The 24,831-nt window shown below is 37.1% G+C and overlaps 1 protein-coding gene and 1 long non-coding RNA gene across 2 annotated transcripts; one reads left to right on the top strand and one right to left on the bottom strand.

Moving 5' to 3' along the window:
- The first annotated feature begins 61 nt into the window (after positions 1-61).
- Positions 62-5,842, top strand: spring1 (SREBF pathway regulator in golgi 1). The gene is made up of 5 exons (XM_088617791.1): positions 62-697; positions 836-992; positions 1,461-1,612; positions 2,304-2,417; positions 3,847-5,842. The coding sequence occupies exons 1-5, from the start codon at positions 605-607 to the stop codon at positions 3,928-3,930; spliced, it is 600 nt and encodes a 199-aa protein (XP_088473917.1). The 5' UTR covers positions 62-604; the 3' UTR covers positions 3,931-5,842.
- A 7,572-nt stretch (positions 5,843-13,414) lies between these two features.
- LOC148641518 (uncharacterized) lies at positions 13,415-22,338 on the bottom strand. Its single transcript, XR_015929793.1, has 3 exons — positions 18,346-22,338; positions 17,216-17,364; positions 13,415-15,992 (listed from the first exon to the last, which is right to left on the bottom strand). It is a non-coding gene; the product is annotated as an uncharacterized LOC148641518 (long non-coding RNA).
- Positions 22,339-24,831: the final 2,493 nt, after the last annotated feature.

Below are 24,831 nucleotides of genomic sequence, written 5' to 3'. Positions count from 1 at the left end.
CAGAGACAGCATCCCCGAAAAATGATTTCCGTGTCCCTGTTTTTCTTCCTCTTTGCAAGAGAGGGCACTCCGCTGCTGCAGAGGCAATAGAGTTAGCCAGGCTGCCTTGTTTTAATTTCTCCCCTCCTCAGACCGTTTTCAGATTTTCTCTTCGTGTGATCTTGTGTGCGTGCGATTTCGTTTATAGATACGATGAGTTTAGGCTAATAATGCGTCTACCGGTATTACAGATGTGGCGAATTAGGATTCGCGAAATTAGTTGTTGTATCAGACAATACAATACATCTCTTTTTTAAGGCGTATCAATTAAGCATGTTGTAATTAGTCTCTATGTAACGTATGGGATCACTGGGTTAGTAAAGAATGGGTTAATTAAGTAGTAGTCGTTGTGCGGTAGATTGAACACACTAGTTGCGGATATTGTATCGTGTTTTCTCATATCTCGATCTTAAAATAATTGTCGAAGTCCTCAGAAGAATCAGAAGCATAACCTGCAATTTCTCGATAGCGGATTGCTGTGAATTAAAAAAAAACCCTGACTTTCCGTGTTAGATCTTGTTTGCATGAAAAGACTGCACTGATAATCGCAGTGAACAGCGGCCCCATGGTGTTGCGCCGAGTTCTGAGAAAACGCTGGGTACTCGGGGTTGTGTTTGGATTGTCCTTGATCTATTTCTTAACCAGCACGCTAAAGCAGGTTGGTACCTTCAATGTTTGACTTAACCCTACTTCATCTAAACGAATATTGAGATTTCTAAAACAGTTTTTTTTCGCATTTGCTCAAATAAGGGTATTGCTACCAGACGCCGTTCTCGTACTACTGTACTTTTTGCAGGAGGAGAGAACGATTCGGGACCGGACCCTTCTCCAGGCTAGAGACCCGGAACACCGCATCGCTTGGAAAGTGCGCTTCAACCTCGGCAACAGCAGCAGGCAGATCACCCAGTGCAGGAACTCCGTTCAGGGCAAGCTGCTTCTCACAGACGAGCTGGGTGAGCTAAGACCCACAGCCAGAGCTTTCAACCAAGTCCATGGCTTTAAAATGATCAGGTTAAATCCTCAATAAGCGTGCTATACTGACCCAATTAAGTGCAAAATTCCATTAATAGCTGAAACGCCAGAATGGCCCTGTAGCATTGGGGCAATAAACCCATTTTGTAAATGCTCTCATAAGAGTGTGGAGAGGTTTTTCAGCTCCTACATTATGAAGTCTCCTCATAGTTTTTATCTGTTAGTCCATAGCAAACATCACCATGGCTTGTCCATCAAATGGTAGTGTAAACATTTTAATTATTGCCTGCGTTGATAGCTTATTCACTCATATAGTCCATGAATTAAAAATAACAAGAATCTGAGTACGTGAAAACTTCTGTCTCTAACCAAGTGCCTTTTCAGTGAAGTATGTGAGCTCACCTTTTCTGGACAATGATTTACAGTATCAACATCGGGTATCTCCTCAGGCTACGTCTGCGAGAGGAACGACCTTCTGGTGAACGGGTGCTGCAACGTCAATGCAGGGAGCACCAGGCAGTTCTTCTGCAAGAGCTGTCTGTCCAATGGCTGCTGCAGTGTGTACGAGTACTGCGTCTCCTGCTGCCTTCAGCCAGACAAGGTGCCCAGACTGCACCTTCAGGCACTCGCTGGGGTCCGCCGCGGAGTTTGGAAAGTCCCGCACGAATGAAATAAAGCCTAAATTAAATATTGTTTTGCAGAGCAGCCTTCGATGTAGAAGCCGAAAAGAAACGGGCAGGGGCCACAGGCCGAGACAGTGGAAACTTCTGTCTCTGTCAGAGTAGAGAACCGAGTGCCTTTTCAGTGGGAATCCTGCCGCTAGTTTGGTTTTTCTTGTCTGACAAGTTGTGAAAAAGCAAAAACAGGAAAGGACTGAGTGAAGCTGGCCAAGAGCCCTGGGTGTCACGGTCCTCAGTTCCCTCCAGGATGAGGCGACTATGCAGTCTGAGGCACACGTAATTAAACATCCAGACAAGTTTTGTTTTTAATATTCATTAAAAAAGTGCTTGGGCCAGTGAGATATGCAAGTGTTCCTCAAAATCCTTATATTCATGCAAGTGTGCTGTGGGATGGAAGTGCTTGAGAAACACTGCGCTAAACTTACTCAGTATGAATAAACTCCCCACAAGACATGTCGTCCTAGAAAAGTGCTAGAGGTTCTTTGAGAGGTTTTGCTTATAACCAATTTATTTAATTTATGTAGTGTTAGTACCCATACAGGTTTACAGGCTTCACTTGCTCAACAGAGTTGGACTGAGATGAATCTGAAATTTTTTTTTTTTCCCCCACAGCAACCTCTTCTAGAGCACTTCCTCAACAGGGCAGCTGAAGGGTTCCAGAACCTCTTCACGGCAGTGGAAGACCATTTCGAATTGTGTCTGGCTAAGTGCAGGACCTCCTCGCAGGTGGGCCTCGACCGTTGCTATCTGAGCAGCGCTCGGAAACGTGGGGTTCGAGCAGTGTTGGGGACACGATCGCCAGCCACAGCAGTTTGGGGAATTGCAAACGTGTGCAGCTTGAAGGTTGCGTGTTCCTGTTGGATGTTTGCCATCGGAATAATTCAATTTAATTGATACTCATTGATATCAATAAAGGAGTGTGATTAATGAAGGCTTAATATAATCTTAGTAAACTCCCTTAGGATTATATATATACACACTGACAGACCACGCTTAAAGCCTATTACCGTTTTAAGAACTCTTTAGTTTTGCAATTGGTGCACTGGAACCTTGATTTATCTGATGGCTTCTCTACATCCATATCCCAGGTCTGTTTAATTAGGTTTATTATGCCAGCTTTAGCAAATACACAGTTCTTCATTAGTGCAGTTATTAGTCACAGCTGGTAGGGGCTATTAAAAACAGGTCAGAGCATCTGGTATATAACATTGAGTCTGTTAAGAACGCTTTTTACATGTGGTAAAGTAAAACAAAAGAAGTAACAGAGATTGAACCATTTGCAATACTGTGGCTCTGTTAAGATAATTCATTTGAAATGTTCTACGAGTACCACTGTAGAATGATGTTGACAAATGTAAAAAAACAACTTTGGCCTTTTGTGTCTTTTAGCTAGACAACCATATTCATTAATCTGCATTTAAAGGGGAATTGCAACATTTTATATTTCGGGGATAGAAAGAATCCGCATTGATAAGTGTTTTTCAAACCACAATGAAAGTAAAATATACACAGTAATTTGTAAAAACCTTCCAGGTATGTGCAGCGCCATATTCTGCAGTTCAGAATGATGCAACAAAACTTCGATGTGCTGATGTGGCCCTATTACTTTATAAATGAGCAGGCTTGTACTGTAAATACATCTGTTTTAATCCAATAGAAATATTACTCTCCACTTCGAAATGGTTTTGCTGACAAATACTACTTGTTAACTCTGCATGCAGATCACATTGGAACATTTCAGCAGCTGCACAACCTTGTACTTATTTGCTCATTGAGTGAATAGACATTGCATAAGTCATTACTGTGACTAGCGAGCGGGAAGGGCTCTCTAACTCTGCGTCACATCACAATTTGCATGATCTCTCACCCTGTCTCGTGGCGAGAACACAATGGCGACTTGCAGTACTTTCACAACATTCGCAGTTTTGTGTTTAATTCGAAATTCGGAAAATTGTCGATACCATCAGTGGATTTTTTTTGTTAAGAGATTTAATAACCGGTCTGAGAAATTGGGACTGTAGTTCCCCTTTTATGCAGCACAAATATGTTGATTTGAAGAATACACATATAATCATAAAAATAAGTTCAAATGTAGGAATTTTGAAATGTTTTTCCCAGCTGTTACATCTGTATTTTTTATTCCTGCCGCCACTAGAGTGTTCAGCATGAGAATACCTACAGAAATCCACAGGCCAAGTACTGCTATGGAGAAAGTCCTCCGGAGCTGCTGCCTGTATAGTCCTGCTGCCTTCAGATTTTGCAGAGATGGAACAAAAACATTGCCGCGCGGACAGAGTACCATTCATCAGAACCGATGCCAAACGTTGGTCAAAGGACTGTGACTAAAAGGGAAGAGGACACTGGATTAGAAGGGGCCCACAGACCTCTCCCTGTCTCCAGCTTTGGAGCTTTCTCTGTGGGGGTAAAGCATTTCAAGAGTGTGATATGCATTTGCTTGCTGCCTTGAAGGAAGGAAGAAGAAGCTGATGTACGTCAACCATCTACTAACACCAAGAAAGAAACTTCCGCTTTGAATTTACACTTCATAAGTGCAAAGAACGCTTCATTACATCATCAGTGATGATCATCAGGTTTCACTAAGTCATCCAGGTTGATTTCCACTTCAAAAAGAACAAGTATTGTATAGACTCAGTGGTGCAACATGCCTTGCATACAGCAAGCTATGGCGAATGTACCCTGAATACAGTGGTGCTATGTGTTCCGTGGGTGGGTTCAGAACTGCAGATATCAAATGTTTGGATGCATCTCCAGTTTTACTGTTTCTCATTAAAAAAACACTAAGGAGTTCGATCACACAGGACAATGTGTATCATGTTTGTGTTTTGCCATTCAGGAAAATACATGCAGAAATTGAATCTGGTTAATTGCATTTTGAAGTGAATTATTTCCTGTTCATCTCGATGTACAGTTTTTTAAAGAAAATGTAATTTCAGATACTAAATGTGTACGTTTGAAATGACTGGATTTTTTCCCCTAGCATTGTAGTTACCCAATAATGTGCTCAATTGCAGGTTTGTCTTGTTCTTTATTTGGTGGAGCCATGGTAAAAAGATTATATCGGCTCACTAGATAAAAGTAAAAATGTTTCAAATGTTTGTATTTTGTTGTTGTTGTTGTTGTTGTTGTTTTACTTGGGTGATCACTCCGATACCTCAGTCTCCTTGAAACTGTATAAGAGACCAAGGACAATTTAAAAGTTGTTGTCGTGATTAATAATATATATGCACATAAAAGCCTGAGTGTAAGCAGTATTTTGTGTTTATCTGTGTCCTAAAAAAATTAATTGTACTAGAGGTTGAATACTAAATCTAAAAATTACTAGTATTCTGTAAAGCCAGCTGATGTTAAAAAATGTTGCTTGGCTTTTTGCAGACTTGGGCATCAAATGTCTGGGTCATAAAGTACACACTATCAGTACAATGAATGATAAACAGCAATGTAATATTCCTTGGTAAAATGCTACTTCGTTTTATAATTGGAAGTTCACCTAATGTTGATCAATGAAAGAATGGCATCCATTTTTCATAGCCACTCCAGACTGTCTCGGTTCTTAATTAATTCTCAGGCTCATTAGTCTCCAGTGTCATTAGAGAATAGACAATGGGCTTGATATCTACATTTTAGAAACTGGCTTATTCAAAAAACGCTACCCAGCTACTGATAATGAAAGGCAAAGGCCTCTGTTTGACACTGCTGAATCATAAGACTGTTGTCTGTGTGCTTTTTAAATGAAGCTTAGACGAGATGCAGGACATATATAATGTAATTTATCTTCTTGATTACTATCAAAAAGATAACGGGGCATGATAATTAAATAACATTATCCATGTGTTTTTTTTTTTGATGCTGTTGATTAATGAGGGTCAATTGTTTTTCTTTGTAGAATGATATAGCCCAATTGATAAACCTGGTGAATTTCATTAAAGAAAGTGTTATGGAACTTTGGTGGAAACCTTACTGTGCCAGCTAGATAATGAGTATTCTCTTGAGCTGTGTATCAGGTATCCTACCCAGGGCTAAAACTGTGGTTTTTGGCATCTCTTCAGAGGTCCTTGTATGATACAGAATGTACTAATGAAGTTGTATTTAAAAAAAAACTATCAAGTCATAAACAGGCCATTATACATCTACCTGAGTGAGCTCCTAAGTCTTTGTATTTAACTCTGTTCTAAGTATGCTGGTTATCTGCAAATCCCCCCAAAATGGTAAAAAGAGCACAGGCAGTAAAGCTTACAGTTATAGGGTCCTTCAATTGTCAATTATCTTAGCACCACATGTTAAAGTAGCCCTATCTCACTTTAAGTCCAGACTACAACCTCATTTTTGTATTGAATACACTTAGATATTTATACTTGTGTGGCTGCTGATGCTATAGATTTCTGCCATAGGTTACAGTAAGCCGTTTTTGCTGCACAATGTTATCTTGTACAATCCAGAAATGTCACGTCCACTCTATCCTCCCAGAACTGCCTTGTCCAAACTGGTGTAAGTGGCTAGATCACACTGGATATAAACCATACCTGCCCTGATAGGGACACATTTCAGATGGCAAACATTGAATCCCGAGTGTTCCTGTCTCCTCCAGCCCCTGACACAGCTTCTGTCCTTCCAGAGACATAAGTGCTCAGTCCTCTGAACCATGGAAATGCTGAAATGAACATAAAACTTACAAAACTTACAGGAACTTGTCTCCTGCTTAGAAGGGAGGCGAGCCATTAGACATACAGGAGACAAGAAACAGGAACAACGTGCTTAATAGTTATTCTTAATTTTTTTATTATCCTTGTTCTGTTATTAGCTAATTTTATTGAATATCATTTTATTACTCAAATATTCACTTGCCCAAATATATACAGTATATATGTATTCCCACTAACCACTATTCATGTACCATGTGCTTGTAAAGCATCCTGTGCCAAATGGGTGCAAAGGGCTGTTATCCAAACTAAAAAATTAATTGAAATGCGATTTCAATTAAATTTCAAGTCGCTCTTCAAAACAATTAAAAACAGATTTAAAAATTTAAGTACAGTAAATGTTTTTTATAAGTATTTTTTAATTGTTTACTTCTTTATGCATATTCACAATTGTCCTCTGCACATTTGAAGAAAACTTTATATCATCTTGTGGATTGCATAAAAAATAAGCCCTCTACTCAGACTTCCATGTGAATAATCATTGCTAGTTTGCATGCCTAGCATAAACAGTACATCTCATGAATGTAAAATTCTGCACTATCGTTTTACAAATGGTTCAACAGACTGTTATACCTACACTCTGGGTCCATTGTTAGCTGTTAAGAATGTTACCACAGTGTTCTTTTGCAGTTTGTTTCAATCAGGACTTAGATTGAAGAAGCAGAACAAACAGCTTATTTTAAGAGTTCAAACAGTTCATTTCATAGCAGTAGCATTATCAGTAGCATTTTGTTGAAAGAGTTGAGATAGAGTTGTCAAAGACTGAACATGCTGTTATGCTAGGGATAACAAAGAAAGGTAGCAGGTTAAACTTCCCCTAAACAGAAACTGAAGCAGTTGTGAAATTTGCCAAATTGCAAATAAAAGATTATTTATTGCATGATCTGATTTTTTTGTTTCTAATGATCTTTTAATTAATGGGATGTTGTGAGTTTTCTCAATCGAAAGAGATGCCAATGGGACAATGTCAATCATGTAGACTTTATCATCGGCACGAACCTTAACAGGTCTTGTCAACTCTATACCAAGCCATCGTAGTAACTGTAGAAACTAACACGTTTGATAACAATGATAGTTGTCAATGACTTTGTGGTTAAAACACAGGTCTAACAAAACTGAAGTATCTCAAAAGGTTCCGGAATCACAGCGTAAGGTGGTAACCCCAGCATCAACCCACTAGCCACCAACACTTTATTGGATTGCTACGATGATAACGGTTACCTTTGCTTTCACAAAGCTGAACAGCATCGCTAGATGTCAGTATAGCTAAAAGAACAATTTAAGCTTCTTGATTCACTTGCCTGCCCTAAATGCCCAACAGTAGATTGCATCAGTGTTTGACAAGTAGCGAGTTATCTACAGTGACCCTAGTCCTAGGGACAGTAGTGTTACTTTTATAGGGAGCTCAAACACTTCAGTGTCTAGTGACTTTGGAACAGTTGTGATTAAGACCAATTTGGTCAATAAATGGCTTAATAAAGGCACCAAGAGATCGAGTAGAATTAAAGCAAAAAAAAAAAAAAAGGATTTGAGGATAACTGTTCTGGTTAACAAGGCACAAAAAAAAGTCCAGGGTACTTCTACAAGTTTTAAAGTTAAGTAGAGCACACTACTATTACTACAGGATTTTTAATCAGAGAATACAAAATTAAAATATTTAATTTAGTATCACAACAGGAGATTTACCTTTAAATTATTTAAATTACTTTTATTTAAAGTATTGGCATCATATGAGCCATATTGAAGGTGAAGTTAAGTTTCAGCCAGAGCTTGGGTGAACTGTTATTGCTCTTGTCGTGAATATTTGCTGTATCCATTAAAGAGAACAAATACCAATACTCCTATTTAACTTTTCATTATATTGATTTTGTTAATTTTGCTTATAGCCTCATATAATATAATTCTGTCTTAAAGGTCGATGCTTATAGAATGTCTAAATGTTTCATTGTGCAACACAAATAAAGTAACCAATAGTACCTTACTTGAAATAGCAAATACAAGTAACATGACCAACAAACACTGTGCATATCTTAGTCAACACTGAATTCTCCAGTTGTTGGAAATACGCAAACACAGAAGCTGCAAATGATGATATTTGCATAACCCATGCTCTGAAAGATTCTTAACACATACTCTTAATTACAGTATGAATTTTGATTTTACTTTGCTTAAATGGCATAAAGGCAATCTGTTCTGAAAAGCACTTTTGTATTCCTAAAAGCATTGTGAGTGCTGTTTATAGTACTATACAATACATATCACATACTGTATATAGTACATAGTACAGTAGTACTGCAGTACAACTAAAGTACTATGGTACAAGGGCCTCACATACAAGCAACTGGTAAACACATACTCAAGGCCCTTATCATTATTACACCTCTAAAATGTTACTTTAATTACTATTTTAAATATTAATTACATGCATTTTTCTGGTATGTTTTCAGTTCATGGATACTTTAATTTTTGTAAAATCTAGTTTGATCACAACTGTGTACCTCTGTAACAACTCAATGCTAAAATGAAAACTTCAAAGTTTTACAGACTTCTAAAATTCAGGTTACATCAAAACTAATAGTCAACATGTTATGCATTTAGAAGTGTGTGGTTATGATTTCAAGGCAGTAGAAAATTTCCAATAAATGTGTTGTCTAAACCTGAAGAGTACAACTACAGGTAAAACAATTAATAGCTCAGGTGTGAAAACCCCCAGGGAACTTAACCCACAGTGACGTGGCCTATACCCTGCTATGGTAGAACCAGACAATGAGTTTACAAAACCACAAAATGATAAAAAGGGGCAGAAAGCCAGAGGGGATTTCCTGAAAATTGTGAAAAATCCAAAAAAACATACCTGCTTATTTTCTGGTTTGTTTAATGAAAAACAAAAAACAAAGACCCATTTACAGTAACTATGTCAAAAATAGATCTGGAGGCTGTGTGTGAGAGTGTGTTGGTGAGAAAGCTGCATTTGACACAGAGTTGCCACCCTACCAATACCTTCACCACTCAGAGACAGTGTTGGGGGTGAGGTGCCTCCCCCTTATAATGTGGAACCACATCCACCTACATAGATGTCTCCTGTGATATAGTCTTTTCCTCTTCCATTGCAAGTGATAATTCCCTATTGTCTATTTTCTAAAACCTTGCCTTGTAATGACCTTTAATGAGTAACACCATGCTCTACATAGATCCATTATTGCTTGTTTCCAGAAAGTGAACTTCTTTCATTGACACATCACCTCGATTTGACCATTTCACTAATTCTGATCCATGCCCACGTTTTCATGGGAAGCACTGATGCATAAAACCTTAATTTGAATACATGAAGGAGTCTGACATGTCCCTGACAGCCTTTCTCTGTCTGTTAATGGGTCAAAGTATTAACGTTTCAAAAACTCCATGTATCTTGTATCCAAAAGTATTACTACAATCTTATGACAATTGTTTTTTTTTATAATGTTCCACTTATCATAATCAAAACACATTCTCAAAAATGTGGTTCCACTGGCCTTCATAAACATATTTTGATGAGAATTTCATTTTCCTCCTATAGAGGCATGTCACTGAAAGACAGCTTCAGTACATATAACGCAAGTGGTTTCTGTGGTTGTTACTTTGCCTAGGTAGGAGCAGATATGTGAAACAGTGTGAGAGGTTAAAGAGGTTACTTTCACTTCAGAGCTTTCCTGTGCAATATGTCAGTTCTAAATGACATTCAAACATGAATGTCAGCAAGTTCTTCTGTCGTAATTTGGCTATGTTACAGAAGGGGTTTTGCAATTAATAAAACCAGAGGAATTTCCCTGGGTAAGTGAAGATCAAAGTCTTTGGCTTAATACATATTCTAAAGTAAAGTCAGATGTAGAACAGCACATCTGTATAATCTTGTATTATCTGTAGGCCTATAACGAGTCATTAGCAGCAGCAGAGATAACAAATCAATACTTTCAAGCTTCTGGCCAATGGTGGTGGAATGAAAAATATCAAAGGAGTTCTTCGTTTAAGATAAGATATAAGTTGAGCCCTGCATTCAATTTTTGTTTGTGCCTTTTGTTGCTTTGCTTTTCAGTGGCTCTCTTTCCCCCTTGCTGTTTAAGGTCAGTGTGAATAATATGCTGCTTCAGTGGGATACTACGCTAGTTCCTTCAAGTAGATGGCCACTGACACAGGTGAAAGCAACATTGGAGAGGTCTGATGTCTCAGGCAAAAGCCACAGAACATTTGCAGTCTGTCTGTAACCTTCAAGTGGCCCAAAATGCACTCTCACACCAAAATAGTCAGGGCATGCAAATTTTGTTTTAAACTTTGTTCATCACGAAACTACCTGAGTGCACATGGGCCATGATCAGTCTCCAACTGTCCAAGCAACCCAGTATGGCGCATTTCATAGAATTCCTAGGAACGGGTTGGAGACCAAGTTTATTAAAATTAGCATTGAAAACATTAATAACTGTGCAAGCTCACTCAAAATCCTCTCGAATAGAAATAGATACTTGAATATCTTCATATCTGGTGCCAGTGTAGTTCACCTATAAGCTATTGTGCAACTAGGCAACCTGGTTATCATCATACAATTCCCCAGGCTGAAATATGTGAAAACCACAATAAACAATGCAAAGTGTTCTTAAAATGTAGTTTCAACAAATATTAAACGTAATGTACAGTATGTGATTTCCTCAAGGCTTTTATGTAACATGTTAAACCGTAAAAGAAATGGCTTGTGGAGGTGAACGTAAGCAAACAAAGAGTTTTGGTATATACTGTACAGTATTAAATTGTGATGCTGAAGTTGTTAAACCTTGTAACAGTTATACAGAATGGCTTAAGCAAAAGCATTCATCCTGTGACAGACATTTCAGCAACAAAGGAAAAAAAGATTCTATAAATATGTGTCTTATTTTTATCTACAGACAAGCTGCTGAGTAATCTAGACTAGACAAGCATCTAGTGGCATGAGCACGCAGAAACATTTATGAATGACCATCACCGCTGAATAGTATTATTTCTCTCTGAACAGGGTTCAAGCCTCCTCGTCCTAAAACCTGTTTATATTTCTTTCAATTATGAGTTAAATGTAGATTAATTCACACCCTCAATAACCCTTAAAGAGGGAATTTGAAGATTTGAAAATTGAATGACTGTACAGTAATGTTACACACAAAGGAATATGAAAATATAAGACTTTTGCAGTGTGGAGATTTATCTCAAAGCAGGAAATATATCAGCAAAACAGCACATTGATACAGTGTTGATATTAAAGTATTGCTGACGACCTCTAAAATGTGATGCAATTGCAAGCTTCTTTGCCTTTACAGACACAGCAGTAAACTAGAATAAACTTGTTCTAAATATGGGCCTAAATCACAAGGCATTTAAACAAGATACTTCCCTCAAAAGCCAAAATCAAGTCTACAGATGTGATTTTTTTGCAATAACCGGTGCTTTGAGGAAATCTCTGTTGAGATAGATACCATGAGACTATATCCTTAATCCTGTTCATCTTACATCATCAGCACAAAACTAGGTTTGCAACTTGAACTCAGACACAGCAACCTTTTCAGTAATTCAGTCAAATTCTAATGGCAAGACTAGACAACAAATACAAAGGGATAACTCGCTTAATGTCCTGGCTGAGGAAATGAGAAAAGAGCACGGTCACAACCCTCTTCACTGAAGAGGAATGAACCAGGGAGCTGCTACAAGGGATAGTCCAGGTGGAGGGAGGGATGCTAGAAAAAATGGACCCAAAGTTGTGAGCAGCCAGTGAGTAGAAGAATTTGACCTCCACCTGGACATCTATTAAATAGCACCATATGTTCTCCCTATCAGACCTGAACAGAAAAACACAAACATTTCTCCTAAGATTTAGCATTTGCAAAACTTAATGCAGAATGCTTGTGTGCACCATTCGCCAGAGAGAGAGGGACTGACTGATGAACAAAGGAACTCATGAATGTTGGTCTGTGAATTTTGGAAGTTTTGCCTTGAAGAGTCTGAGAGAAGCAGTATCGTTCATCTGGAGGTACAGTAGGTGAAGCTGTTTAGCTGCTCAGCTAGGATACTTCAAGATGAAGTTTAATCATCAGCTCTGAAAAAGCTTAGGGTGTTTTTTTAACCTTACAGCTGTGTTTTGTGTGACTGCTGGCCTGGACCCGCTTCTTTTAAAGACCCTGTTATACTGTACGATACTGGAAGTGAAGGTGTTGTCATAATTCATCAAATTATGTCAAAATTAGGTTTGGATTTTTTCTTTGTAAAGTATGATTAGGTTGTGTAAAAAAAAAGAAACGGTCCACGAAATGTATTAATGACTCTGACAAAGCTGTAGAAGGTGGGGTTTCTTTTTAGCTGGGAGGAAGCAGACTGGCCTGTGTGGTGGGCACTGAAACGAAGGCTGGAGTTTGACCCCCCTGAGTGTAGCCTGGTCCAGTTTAGGTCAGAATTGTGGGGTCAGTTCTTTGCTTTAGATCAGAAGGTGAAGGGGGAAAGATGGATTGATTTACAATGTAGGCACTTCAATGTTCCTGCCCGTTCCTTCGGTGTGTTAAAACATCATCCTCCAGATCTGGAAGCTGGTGGCTGATCAAGTTAATTTTTAACAGTGATTTCATCTTGTTTATTCTTTTTGTAGCACCCTATTGAAACATTTTTTACTCATCCCCCTTCATTCAAAGGATAGCGCTTGACCTTTAAGGCCAGTAATTAGCAGCTTTCTGCGGGCGTACATGCTTCCACCCTAATGCAGCAAATTAACTGATAATGTAAATAACACATTTAAAATGAGTCTGGAATAAATCCCAACGTTGAATCACCTGCCAATCGCAAGTACTTTCTTTGCCAAGGGCACCTTCTGTCTACCCAAAGGAGCCCTGCTGCCAAGTACTGTATGGGTGGCTCGAACTTCTGTTTTAACTTTGAGTGCTACAGTATGTTAAGAAAGAGAAGAAAACATGTTTCATACAAAATCATCTGCATTCACAGGAAGACATTTAGCCAATAAAATGCCTTTGAAACACAAAACATTTATTTTACAGCTGGCCACTTCAATGGTGGAGCTGTTTTCAAAACATCACAGAAAGACTGTTCTTGGGTGTATTAAAAAAAATATAAATCTCTACACATTTTTGTATGCACACAGATTAATTCAGTTTCTTCCACAGCAAATACCAAAGTGATATTTCCACTGCAATTAAAGGGAAACTATGTGGGGCAAGATTGTTTTTGAGATTATGCTCTTTATTTGATGGGGCTGCAGTTGGGTATCATTTATTTCTGTTTTATATAATTTTTAAGGTGACTCAAATTTTTGAGCAATCAAAGGTAAGACACTACAGTCTCTCTTTATTGCTCAAGAATGTAAGTAGTCTCCTTCCTATCCCTATTCCTATAGACACGATAGTCTGATATCATAAAGAGTATAAGAAAAGTTAAAAACGGGAGGAGGCCATTTGGGTAATCTTACTAGTTTGGTTCCTAGTAGGTAATTTATCCAATGGCGCCATCCAGTTTCCAGACATAGTTGGGATCCACATTCATCTTTCACCGTTAAGCTTCAATAAATCCATTTGGGTTGACTTTGTCAATACCTTTAAGGTCTTGAATACTTAGGTCAAGTCTGCTCATAGTCTTTTGTGCTCAAGACTTTGAACCTGGAAGTGTTAGGCATACCTTTAAGGTTAGGAATATACTTGACTGATTAAGTTTCTGTTGTTGCCTTTTTAAAGAACTCCAACAGATTAGTAAACAGGACTGAGACTTTCCTACATGTCCCAGGGCTATCCCCCAAAATTTATCACAGCACTGAAAATCCTCTACTTTATTTTTAGCTATTATTTCCATAACCTTACAAATAAACAAGACTTATTGGTCTATAATTTCCTCGCTGGAGTTTTCCCCTTTTTTGGTATGAGTGCTATATTAGCAATTTTCCAGTCAATGGGTATTACCCCTGTTTTGAGTGACTGTTGGAAGAATTCTGTTAATGGTCTATAAATAGCATCCTTCAGCTCCTTTAGTTTCTTTGACAGCCCACTACTCTACAACTGTGTACAAACATGGGGGCAGACTCAACATTTGAAGTCATATAAAAAAGAATTTGTGTGATCGTGAAACAATGTAAGAATTTTGGATGAGTTTTTGAGTCTTAATATTTCCTTTCAATACCAATTCATCAAGCATTAACAGACTAAGAGTTAAGGACTTGTTTGAAGAAAATAGCTCAAACCCCATAACCGGTAAAAATTGACAGATAAAATAATGCCCACAAAATTCCAATATCCATGGAATGTTAATTTAGTCATTGTTTTCTGATTAAGTTATAGTCGTAGACAAGTAAACTAAATTATTTTCTGACTGAAAATGTCAGATGACATTTTAAATTAGAAAATAATCTTAAAATAAAATAAAATAAATAATAGGAACAAGAACAAGTTACTTGTACAGTACTTAATTTTCTTGAATTATGCATAAGACTGTAACTGTTCCATATAATTTGTAAAAAAAGCAGTGATCATCCAGTTAGTTATAATAAACATAAATACAACAAATAAATAAATAGCAGTATTTAAAAAAGTATCTCAATGATGAATCGTCTCAACTATTAAGTGGTTTTTACTTTACACAGAAACACACAGAAAATCCCCTTGCATGTCACAGCTACTTTCTTCCTATACACGGACTGACTTACTTCACCAATGGGATGTGGGCAGGTTGAAAAAAGTAATGCAAAATGCACAACCTTTATCTACAATTTACATATGGTGCTCATATAAGACACATCCCTGATATTGACAGCTGATTCTTATAAACTAAAACTTCTTAGGAGGCTCTTTTTAGAAAAATATATCTTTCCTTAAAAATGCTAAAAATACATTCAATTGCCTGAAGTGTGCAAAGAAACATAGTGTGCAAAGAAAGTTCCGTTGGCGTCCACATGTCCATTGTACTTCCAAATGTTCAAGGAATCTAGGAATAAGTAAAATACAAAACTTTTGAAAACTCATTCTCATTCCAGGTATGAATACAATTTTCCAGATTTACATTCTGTTGCACACAGAGAGCTGCCACCTACTGGACTGCCAGCATTACTTACAACACAGCTTACTGAGTGTTGTAGGGGGCAGACTCAACACAGGCCTCCTACAGCATCCGAGCTTTAATAACATGAGGCTTAGAGGTGGGAAATCACAGACGATACCCAAACAAGAAATGATGAGGACTGTTTGAGCACTGAACAGGTCCATTTCTTCTTTTTAAAGCCATCTGAGGGGTAGTTAAAATGTATTTCTTTCTTGGGACCAGGAGTATTATACAAGTTGTGCCAAATGCTGTCCACGTGAGAAATCAGGTCTTCAGTCCTTGAAGCAGCCACGGCCAGATTACTGTGAAAATCTTTTTCTAAGGGATTTTGATCCTGTTGCTCCATGAGATAAATCTTCTGCAGTGTGACATTGATGAAGGCAAGCCCATTTTTCACATGGGCAAGTTTCTCTTTATCACTCTTCGACTTGTTTAAAATCTGGAGGTCAGACTTAGACTCCATGCCCGTGCACAGCTCTTGCTGAAAGTGTGTCAAGTTAACCTGGAATGAGAATTTTAAAAATGCCAACGTTTAGTCCCAGCACCTTAGCAAAGATAAACGGGCTTTTGTCTTTCCCATGGAAAAAAAGTGTAAAGGGCACTTGAAAATGTTTCTCCCTGTGTCCCCAGGCTAAATTAATGCTGGACTTATAATATTAGTTTCCAGAATTTGCAGTCTCACAATTTATGTTTATTTATGAGCCTTGACTACAGTGTCCATTAGGCTGGTAAGGCAACTGGGAGAGGGCTTCAGATTTTTTTGTCAGATTTCAAAGGTTATGGAAATAGTGTCCATGCTCACTTAAAGTGTATTAGGGAAGGCTGTCATTTCTCAAGGCACAAGAGAGGTATTTTTCAGAATGTTGCATCTTAAATGATGCTTTGGATTGACTGCAGTTATTCAATAAGCATAACTATTAGTATGGTAATGTTAATTAGCTTGATGACACTTTTATTGTCCCCTATCCAGTGGATTTCTATCTGAGAGCTGTGTAATCAAGGAAGTAACTCTCATATGACTTCGCTTGGAGGGATGCAAGGTTAACATGTTCCCAGACTTGGTGCTGTGTGATTAATCACCACCTGGTCCCTCATAAAGCTGCCTAAACACATGACAGGGTGACAGGCTGATAGGCAAAGGATGCAGAAATTGTGTGAATAGGAAATACCGATGATAAAACGAATCTCTATGTCTGTTGCATATTAGATTTACTGTATTTTAAGCAGTTCTATGCTGCATCTCCTGCTGTGCTTAGATGCACAAACTATTACAGAAATACAGTAGTTGACTCTTTAAAGAGTTTTGAAAGTGCAAAACAAAGATGTGGAATTCCAAAGCATATCAGAGCTAGTCAGTGCTGAGAACATAAAAAGAGCTATTATCTTTCTCAGTGTTCTACCCTCTCATTTAAGGTTTCTTTTCATGAATGAAACGTACTATACTTCTTCAATGGGAAATAATATAAGCTATTGCATAAATGAAGAATCACTGCAAACTCATACTGTAGCAGGGCTGCAAAACAAATAAATGCAGGGCTAAAATATGGTGAGGATTAGTCCTTTAATCACATTTAATCACAGTGAACATCACTACATCCTGACTTCTACTAAGTGATAGAAAATTATTACTTTTAAATTTACTTTGCATTTGAATCCATTTAAACAAATCGGGACTCCTGAACACTGTTAGTCAAAGAACAATTAAAATATATATATATAACTTACATATTGAATTAGGAGGTGGTTCATGTTTTTTCTCAGGAGGTTTGTTAAGTTTTTAGCCTTGCTGTATTCTGTAATTTTGTAGGTCTTTGCTGGTGCAGCAGTGGCTACTGTCAACATCAGGCAGAAAGCAAAATATGCATTCAGAAGTCCTAGGGAAAAAAAAGGGATGTTTGTGAAATTTCTCAAAAGACGGTGTACAACCAAGGCACAGAATTATTAAATACCATAAAGTGGAAGTGCATGCTGTGGAAATGTCAGCATGACAGAACTAGTCAAGTGTACTACACAGAGGATAGCCTGCAGAAGTTAAAAAGTAATAATATGCAGTCCAGGCTACGATTGAAGCTACGATGTTAGCAATGGCATTTTACTTCTTTTAGTTCTTCTGATATTTCTCTCTTTCCTTCTCCTTTTTTCTATTTCCAAGGTTCCTTTTGTGAAAATGTTGGAAGAATTGGTTGCAACACAATTAAAGCAAGGTCTTCATAAGGAAAAGATTTACATTTTCAGAATGTAAAACACAAACGAAACAAACCCGATAAATAAATTCAAGGTTAGTGCATTAAGTAGGTCGCCTGTACAGTCCTTAACAATATGACTTTTCTGTCTTCTTTCTACTTGGGAATTAATCTTTGGATAAAGGCTTGTGAAGCTTGTGAAGCTGGGAAAAATAAACTGTACTGGACACATAATGCACTTGTCAAGAGATGTTAGTTTAGATGGAAATAATACTGAAACAATTAAATGCCCATTTTGCAATAATCCAAATCACATATGAACTCCAAATGAACATATAACTGTTTTTCTTTTTAAAAACATGCATTAGAAAGTGCTCAATAAGTAGTTTAGCAACTAATAATGATATTTCTAACAACTCACGTACTTATATACTCATATAACAGTATAACAGTGATATTAGTTTTTATACTTTTATGATGTTGTGTATAAAATGTTGTAACATTATTAGTGTAAAGCTAATTGAATATTCACGTGAATATTTGCTCAGAAATGCATTTCAAACCATTCCTATAAGCATGCTCTTTTCTAAACTAATCTTTGTATTACAGAGCTATACCAGTCACAATAATGTGGAAACAGAGTTAACAAACATAAATATACATAATACTTACCTGTTTTTGACTTCATGAAGAGAATCCAAATATTTTATTTTTTAATATGTTTTTATATATATTGAAGCAAATTCCCTGGGACTTTTTCAAGAAATGGTTGGATGAGATTCTTAGGTCATTCAAGATGAAACCTCTCTTATATTCTTATGTATAGGAGTTAAGAGCTTCAGTCCTAATGAGTTAGCTGTGTGAGAAGGTTTACTTTTATACTCCACTTACTTAGTCATCAGCTACAGTAGACTGGAAATGATGAAAAACTGTGATTTCCCTTCTATGTTGGAAATACATGATTACAAAAACTGTACATGAAAGATAAAAATATTATACCACTGAATAATAACATATATTGAAGAACAAAAACATAAATATCAGTAAATCAGTGTTGGATGAAGCCTTCCAAAAACAGTCAGGGGCTGTTTTGTAACATAGCATTTACCTTCACTGTAAAAGGCTAACACCTTGGTGTGTTCTGGCTGAAGGAGCTACCATGTGACCCTGTTCCACCTGTTATAAACACGACACATTGGCGGTGTTGTCCAGTGTGTGTTTCTAAAATCCCAAAGCAGTCTCCAGCATGTTGGTGCCGCATATCAATTTCATTTTGCTTACTGTGCATGTGACAGACCCTTATCTTCTATGAATTCATGGATGCTCAATTTGTTGAAAAAACATTTTTTCACTTTTTCAATATTTTCACAGTCATTATCAAAATGTGATTTGAAAAAAGGTTACCAGGAATTTAATAAACATCAACCTGAAACCCAAGGTGAGTTTACCTTTAGGAGGACATAGAACAGGTTTTATAATGTTAAAATGAACCAGTAGGTATCTTTACAGCTTGAAACACTGTTAAGTGTAAAAACACTGTAATATAAACTCATAATACATCTGAAGTGTTTTACACCTAAATCTGCTTCACTACATTATGGGTCAGTACAGTGCAGCAATCTAGTACAACAGAAATATTTTTAAACAAGTTAGCAGCAATTTGTAAATTTGACAAAAAATTATTAGTAGTAGAACATCAGACATATTTTCCTGCTAAAGTAAGTTCATTGCACTTCTTAAATACAGACCAATTCCATGTAAATAGTTCAAACACATTTAGGGCCGTGTTCATAAAGCATTTCGACATGTCTCAGTCAAAATTGTTTTTGCAAAAGAAAAGCTAAATCCTGCCTTTACAAAACCCAAAAGTAAATCTCAAATATCTTCAAGGTTTACTAAACTAAGATTTCTATCTCTAATAGGGGAAAGTCAAAGTTTTAATTTTTGGGCAAATAAGTCCTTAAACTTAGTGTGCCAGTAAAATCTTCCCCAATTTGGGACCTACTGTATATTCTAATAAGTCACTTTCACTATAAAATAGGCTTTTGGACATCATGAAATGATGTGTCATCTTGAATACATAATTGAAGCATTCAAGGCTTCACCAAGTCCCATTTGCAGACCATGCAAATGCATCCATACATTTTCTAAGGACTTCTTCCAGTTCACAATTGTGAGGAATTTTGTGCCTATCCTGGCAAGCTAAAGGCACAAGGTGGGATCTACACAGGGAGGCCATACAATCTCCACAAACTTAGGACCCCAGGTCTGGAATTGAACGTAGGACCCCACCTCTGCAGGTAACAATGCTAACCACTGTGCCACCACGCCACCCCCATTTATTAGCAACTTATATTTATCATTTGTAATAACTTGAATTTATTCTTTCATCCTAGTCCAATGACTAATATAATCATAGTAACTCCCACCTCTGAAAAGAAATGTTAACACTCCTCTGGCTTTAAGCCTATAAAAAAGGATCATTACGACACATACTTGTATCTTTTGCATATCTCTCCTTCACCGCAAGTCAGCACTTTCCGAGAAAACATTTATAGAAAGTTTGTGATGTCAAGACAAATATTCACTAAATAAAAATTATGACATATTCCTAAAAATGTCATCATGGTTTTCCAGAGGAGTTTTGTCATATTTATAGCCATAAAAAGAATTAAGCCATTCCCTTTCAAAGGAAAGCATGCCATGAATTTGTTCTTCTGTTGCAGATCACCCCAACTCCTGATCCATGAGAGCCTCAGTCTAGGTAATCACTAAATCATAATTTATTAACGTGGTCCCAATTATATTGCGAACTGTTGCTGATTTGTTCAATTAATTTTAAAAAATTAACTTAGGTCAGAGTACCCTTCAGGCCTAAAAGACCATTTTTTATCTGAACAAATGACTTTCATAAATAATCCAAAAGTTCCATGTAATCTTAATGATTTTTTCAAAATAAATGATTAAGGAAGCCCTATTAGTTGAACTGGATCAGTGCTCTTCAGTCCCAGGACTGGCGATCCCTAACCTAATGCCTTTAACCTTGAATCTGTTTGTTTTGCAGAAAACAATATTGGAAAGGTTGTGAAACAAAAGAGAAAAATTCTACATGAGATCTTGTCAAAGTAACACACACACCTTCTACATTTTACTCTCATTTATTTTATAAAAATGTGTTAATTACATTTATACAGAGAGCCTTGAAAAAGTATATAAATCCCAGTAACAATTAATATTATTTTATTCATATTAATATTTTCTATATACACAACCTACCCCTCATACTAGAACCTATTGAAAAAGTAATGATTTATTAAGTATTAATTTTCTTTAGCCATGGCAAATCTAAATGTATTTAGATGCATAACATTTCCTTAATGAACCACACAATTAGTTGAGTGGCCTCTTTCTGTGTACAGTAATTGTGATCATCATGATCTAACACACTTTCTATCCCCATGACCAGTAATGACAATTTCCCCATCTTACAAGATGATCCCTCCATTGGTACTCTTTTTTCCGACCACCACATCAACTCATATCACTGACCACCTAATCTGCATAACCTTCTTGTTTCACAGCTCTCTCGACCGCCCTCAGTAATCATCTACACCAGGCACTTTCCCCTATTTACGTTGGTGAGACAGGAAAGAGACTGGGAGACCATTTCAGTGAACATGTCAGGGCTGTGAGGATCCAAGCCCACAATTTCCCTTTTCACCTCTAACGGCCATGATCATACTGAATTATTCTGAAACTAGGATCACACTTTCCCCCTTCTCTCAACGACAGACTCGTTTCCTTCTAATCCTCTCTGTTCATTTGCAGGTTTTGAATTCACTACTCTCTTTACCTCTCTCGACCTCACACCACCTGAGTGTCAATACTGCTTCTCTCCTGCTCCTGCCTCCTCTCCACTCCTGGCTTTTGTTCTCCCGTGCTTTATCAACTGCCGGTTTTCCTCTCTCCCTAACAACTGGAGGAGGCTCCACAGCCGAAATGTTGTGTCTCTTTTCAATAAACCTTTACTTGTTCCAAAGCTACAGTGGTGTGAAATCACTTTTTCACACAGGGCCATGTAGGTTTGGATTTTTTTTCCCCCTTAATAATAAAAACCTTCATTTAAAAACTGCATTTTGTTTTTACTTGTGTTATCTTTGTCTAATATTTCAATTTGTTTGATGATCTGAAACATTTCAGTGAAAAATAAGAAATCAGGAAGGGGGCAAACACTTTTTCACACCACTGTATATCGGAGTGGCTTAATAGTAAGTTAATGTCCTTGAGTGAAGCAGTCAGAGTCTGGACTGGTACACTATTGATAATACTGTATTTGGAAAAGACTTGAACACTACTGTCCATAAGTGATAACCAAGCAATGCAAGACAGCTTGAATGAATCTACTAAGAATAATAGGTGTAAATTAGGAACAAGCCAGTGTGCAAAGTTGGTAAAAACTTACCCACAAAGAATTGCAGCTGTAATTAGTACAAATTAATATATATATATATAATTAATCAAAAGAGCTTCCACCAAATATTTGGTTTTCGTATTTGGTCATGCTGCACACATTTCGGTTTTAGTCTTTAGTGGTGGCTGACATTTACTGTAACTTATCTTAGAAGTCTTCAGTTTGAGCATTCAGGATTTTCCTCAAATTAAATTATTAAATTCCTCAAAAAAATTATGTTTAAAATGTGTGTATCAAAATTCACAAAATGAGACACCAAAGGAAGGATCTGAATACTTTCACATTGTATGTTCTAAAATACTTTGAAATAAATAAATTAGTACACAGCTAATTTGTGATTGTTGATTGTTAATAATGCCAGTGAATTTGGGGCAAACTACTTTATTAAGAATTATCTCAGAATAAACTATGCTACCAGGACATTTAAACTGCTAGTACATATATTAAAAGTAACATAATATTCAAACATAACCATCTATGACTAAACAAAGGTTATTATTTAATATTATCATGTGTTATTTTATTATACCATAATAAATGAGTTAACCTGATTAATGCATGGACTGAGTGTAAGGCTCACAAAGTATTTTCATCTACAGTATAAGCATTTTCTTTGTGGCCCATCTACTTGGTATTAGTTGACATTTTGATTAAAGGCAGAACCCAGGTCTTTTGTCTGCTCAAGTAAAAACAAATTACCACCATGTGTGAGACATGAATAAGACTTTGGTAAAGGTGTCATTAACAGAAATGATTGCTTTGCCCAACATATCATCATCCTAAGAGAGTAAAAATCTTTACACATCTCTGTTTACATTGGTATCATCCATCCCATACATAGTGACTTTCCCTCAAACACCTTCAAAGTTTGTTTAATTTCTTGGACATATTCTTAATTTAGAAGGTCCAGACCCACTACAAGATACTAATTAAGAAGTCTTAAAAGAAATAAAATATTACTGAAGAAAGCTAGACAATCTTACTGCTAAGATGACAGAGAAACCTCAAGCTACTGATTTAAAGTTAAAATTCCAATTCTAAAACAAAATATTGATAAGGACATGTTTTCTAAAAAAAACAATAAGTAAATGAACAGTGGCTAAGATGACTTGGATTTAAAATTTGTACACTCATATCAAACTCTCTGATATGCATGGGTGTTCCTTCCAACACTCAATAAATCACTTATTGTAAACTCCCCTTCTTCTGGTTCAGACACCTGTGTTAGGTTTGGTTTCTTTCTCTCACTTTAGATATGAGTTTTTCTCTGATGTCCACCAAAAAGAGTCTGTTTAGTGGAATTCTAAACATTTGTCAGGCTTTTAACAGTGTTTTTCATAGTAAAAAACCCCTGCAGGCAATACTTTCCACTGTTAAGCCAGCAGCCATATCACCATATCACTGTTCAGTACCTGGATGGGAGACCTCCTGGGAAAAACTAAGGTTGCTGCTGGAAGAGGTGTTAGCAGGGCCAGCAGGGGGCGCTCACCCTGTGGTCCATGTGGGTCCTAATGCCCCAGTATAGTGATGGGGACACTATACTGTAAACAGGTGCTGTCCTTCGGATGAGATGTAAAAACCGAGGTCCTGACTCTCTGTGGTCATTAAAAATCCCAGGGCATTTCTCGAAAAGAGTAGGGGTGTAACCCCGGCGTCCTGGCCAAATTTCCCATTGGCCCTTACCAATCATGGCCTCCTAATAATCCCCATCTATGAATTGGCTTCATTACTCTCTGCTCTCCTCCCCACTAATAGCTGATGTGGCGTGAGCGTTCTGGCGCACTATGGCTGCCGTTGCATCATCCAGGTGGATGCTGCACATTGGTGGTGGTGGAGGGGAGACCCCATTACCTGTAAAGCGCTTTGAGTGGAGTGTCCAGAAAAGCGCTATATAAGTGTAAGCAATTATTATTACCTTTTCTGTAATTTACAAGCTCCTGTCATCACAATCCATGAATAAAGCACATTTTTAGTTATTTATACAAAACCTTTGCATCCTAAACTTTTTTTCTGATTTAAAAAATGTCTGTCTTTTTATTTTATTGGTGGAATTCACACTTTGGTTTCTATTTTAATGAGATGTGTCTTTGTAATAGAATTAAATGATAATCTCTACAATCATTTTTGTTTATTACTCAACAACAGTCATCAACCGAAGGAATTTTGTAAATGAGTAATTACAGTAGCTGAGTAAAATTCTCATATTAGTCAGAGATTAACGTTATAGGTGTGGACAACACCTGCTTTTGAACTTTTTATCAACAAGGAGATGCAAACAGCGAGAATAAATATCAGACTTTTCAGTTGTAACTAGAAGCTTAGCTGGAAATTCACTTCATAAAATTAATTGCTTTTGCATTTCGATTGATGTATTTTTCTATTTTCTTCAATTGTTTTAAACTCTCTCACTTCCATTCACCTATAGTACATATAATTCTAAACCACCCCACTGTGCATTATCATTTTGTGTGGTAACACTCAGCACACATGCGCACAAAACAGGTCTATCTGCATACTTTAAACTACAACTTTAAGTTGCTCTCCCCTGCTTCCACATACACAAAGGAAATGGAATCCCAGCTCTCCAGACTGACTCGGAAACCGGATTTCGTCCTGAACTCAACCCTGCTACTTTGGTAGTCTGTTATCTCCTTTACTCAGACTTCACTTTCCCCTCATCTGCTCTT

Source organism: Lepisosteus platostomus, chromosome 24, assembly GCF_059453375.1.
Source record: "Lepisosteus platostomus isolate fLepPlt1 chromosome 24, fLepPlt1.hap1, whole genome shotgun sequence".
NCBI lineage: Eukaryota > Metazoa > Chordata > Actinopteri > Semionotiformes > Lepisosteidae > Lepisosteus > Lepisosteus platostomus.
Note: the sequence above shows the minus strand (reverse complement) of the source record. Positions and strands in the feature narration are given on the sequence as shown.

Excerpts from the sequence above, each read along its gene's own strand:
- spring1 (XM_088617791.1), top strand. The coding sequence starts at position 605 with ATGGTGTTGCGCCGAGTTCTGAGAAAACGCTGGGTACTCGGGGTTGTG. Across the intron at positions 993-1,460 it reads GCTTCTCACAGACGAGCTGG|GCTACGTCTGCGAGAGGAAC; the intron begins GTGAGCTAAGAC and ends GTATCTCCTCAG. Across the intron at positions 2,418-3,846 it reads AGTGCAGGACCTCCTCGCAG|AGTGTTCAGCATGAGAATAC; the intron begins GTGGGCCTCGAC and ends TGCCGCCACTAG.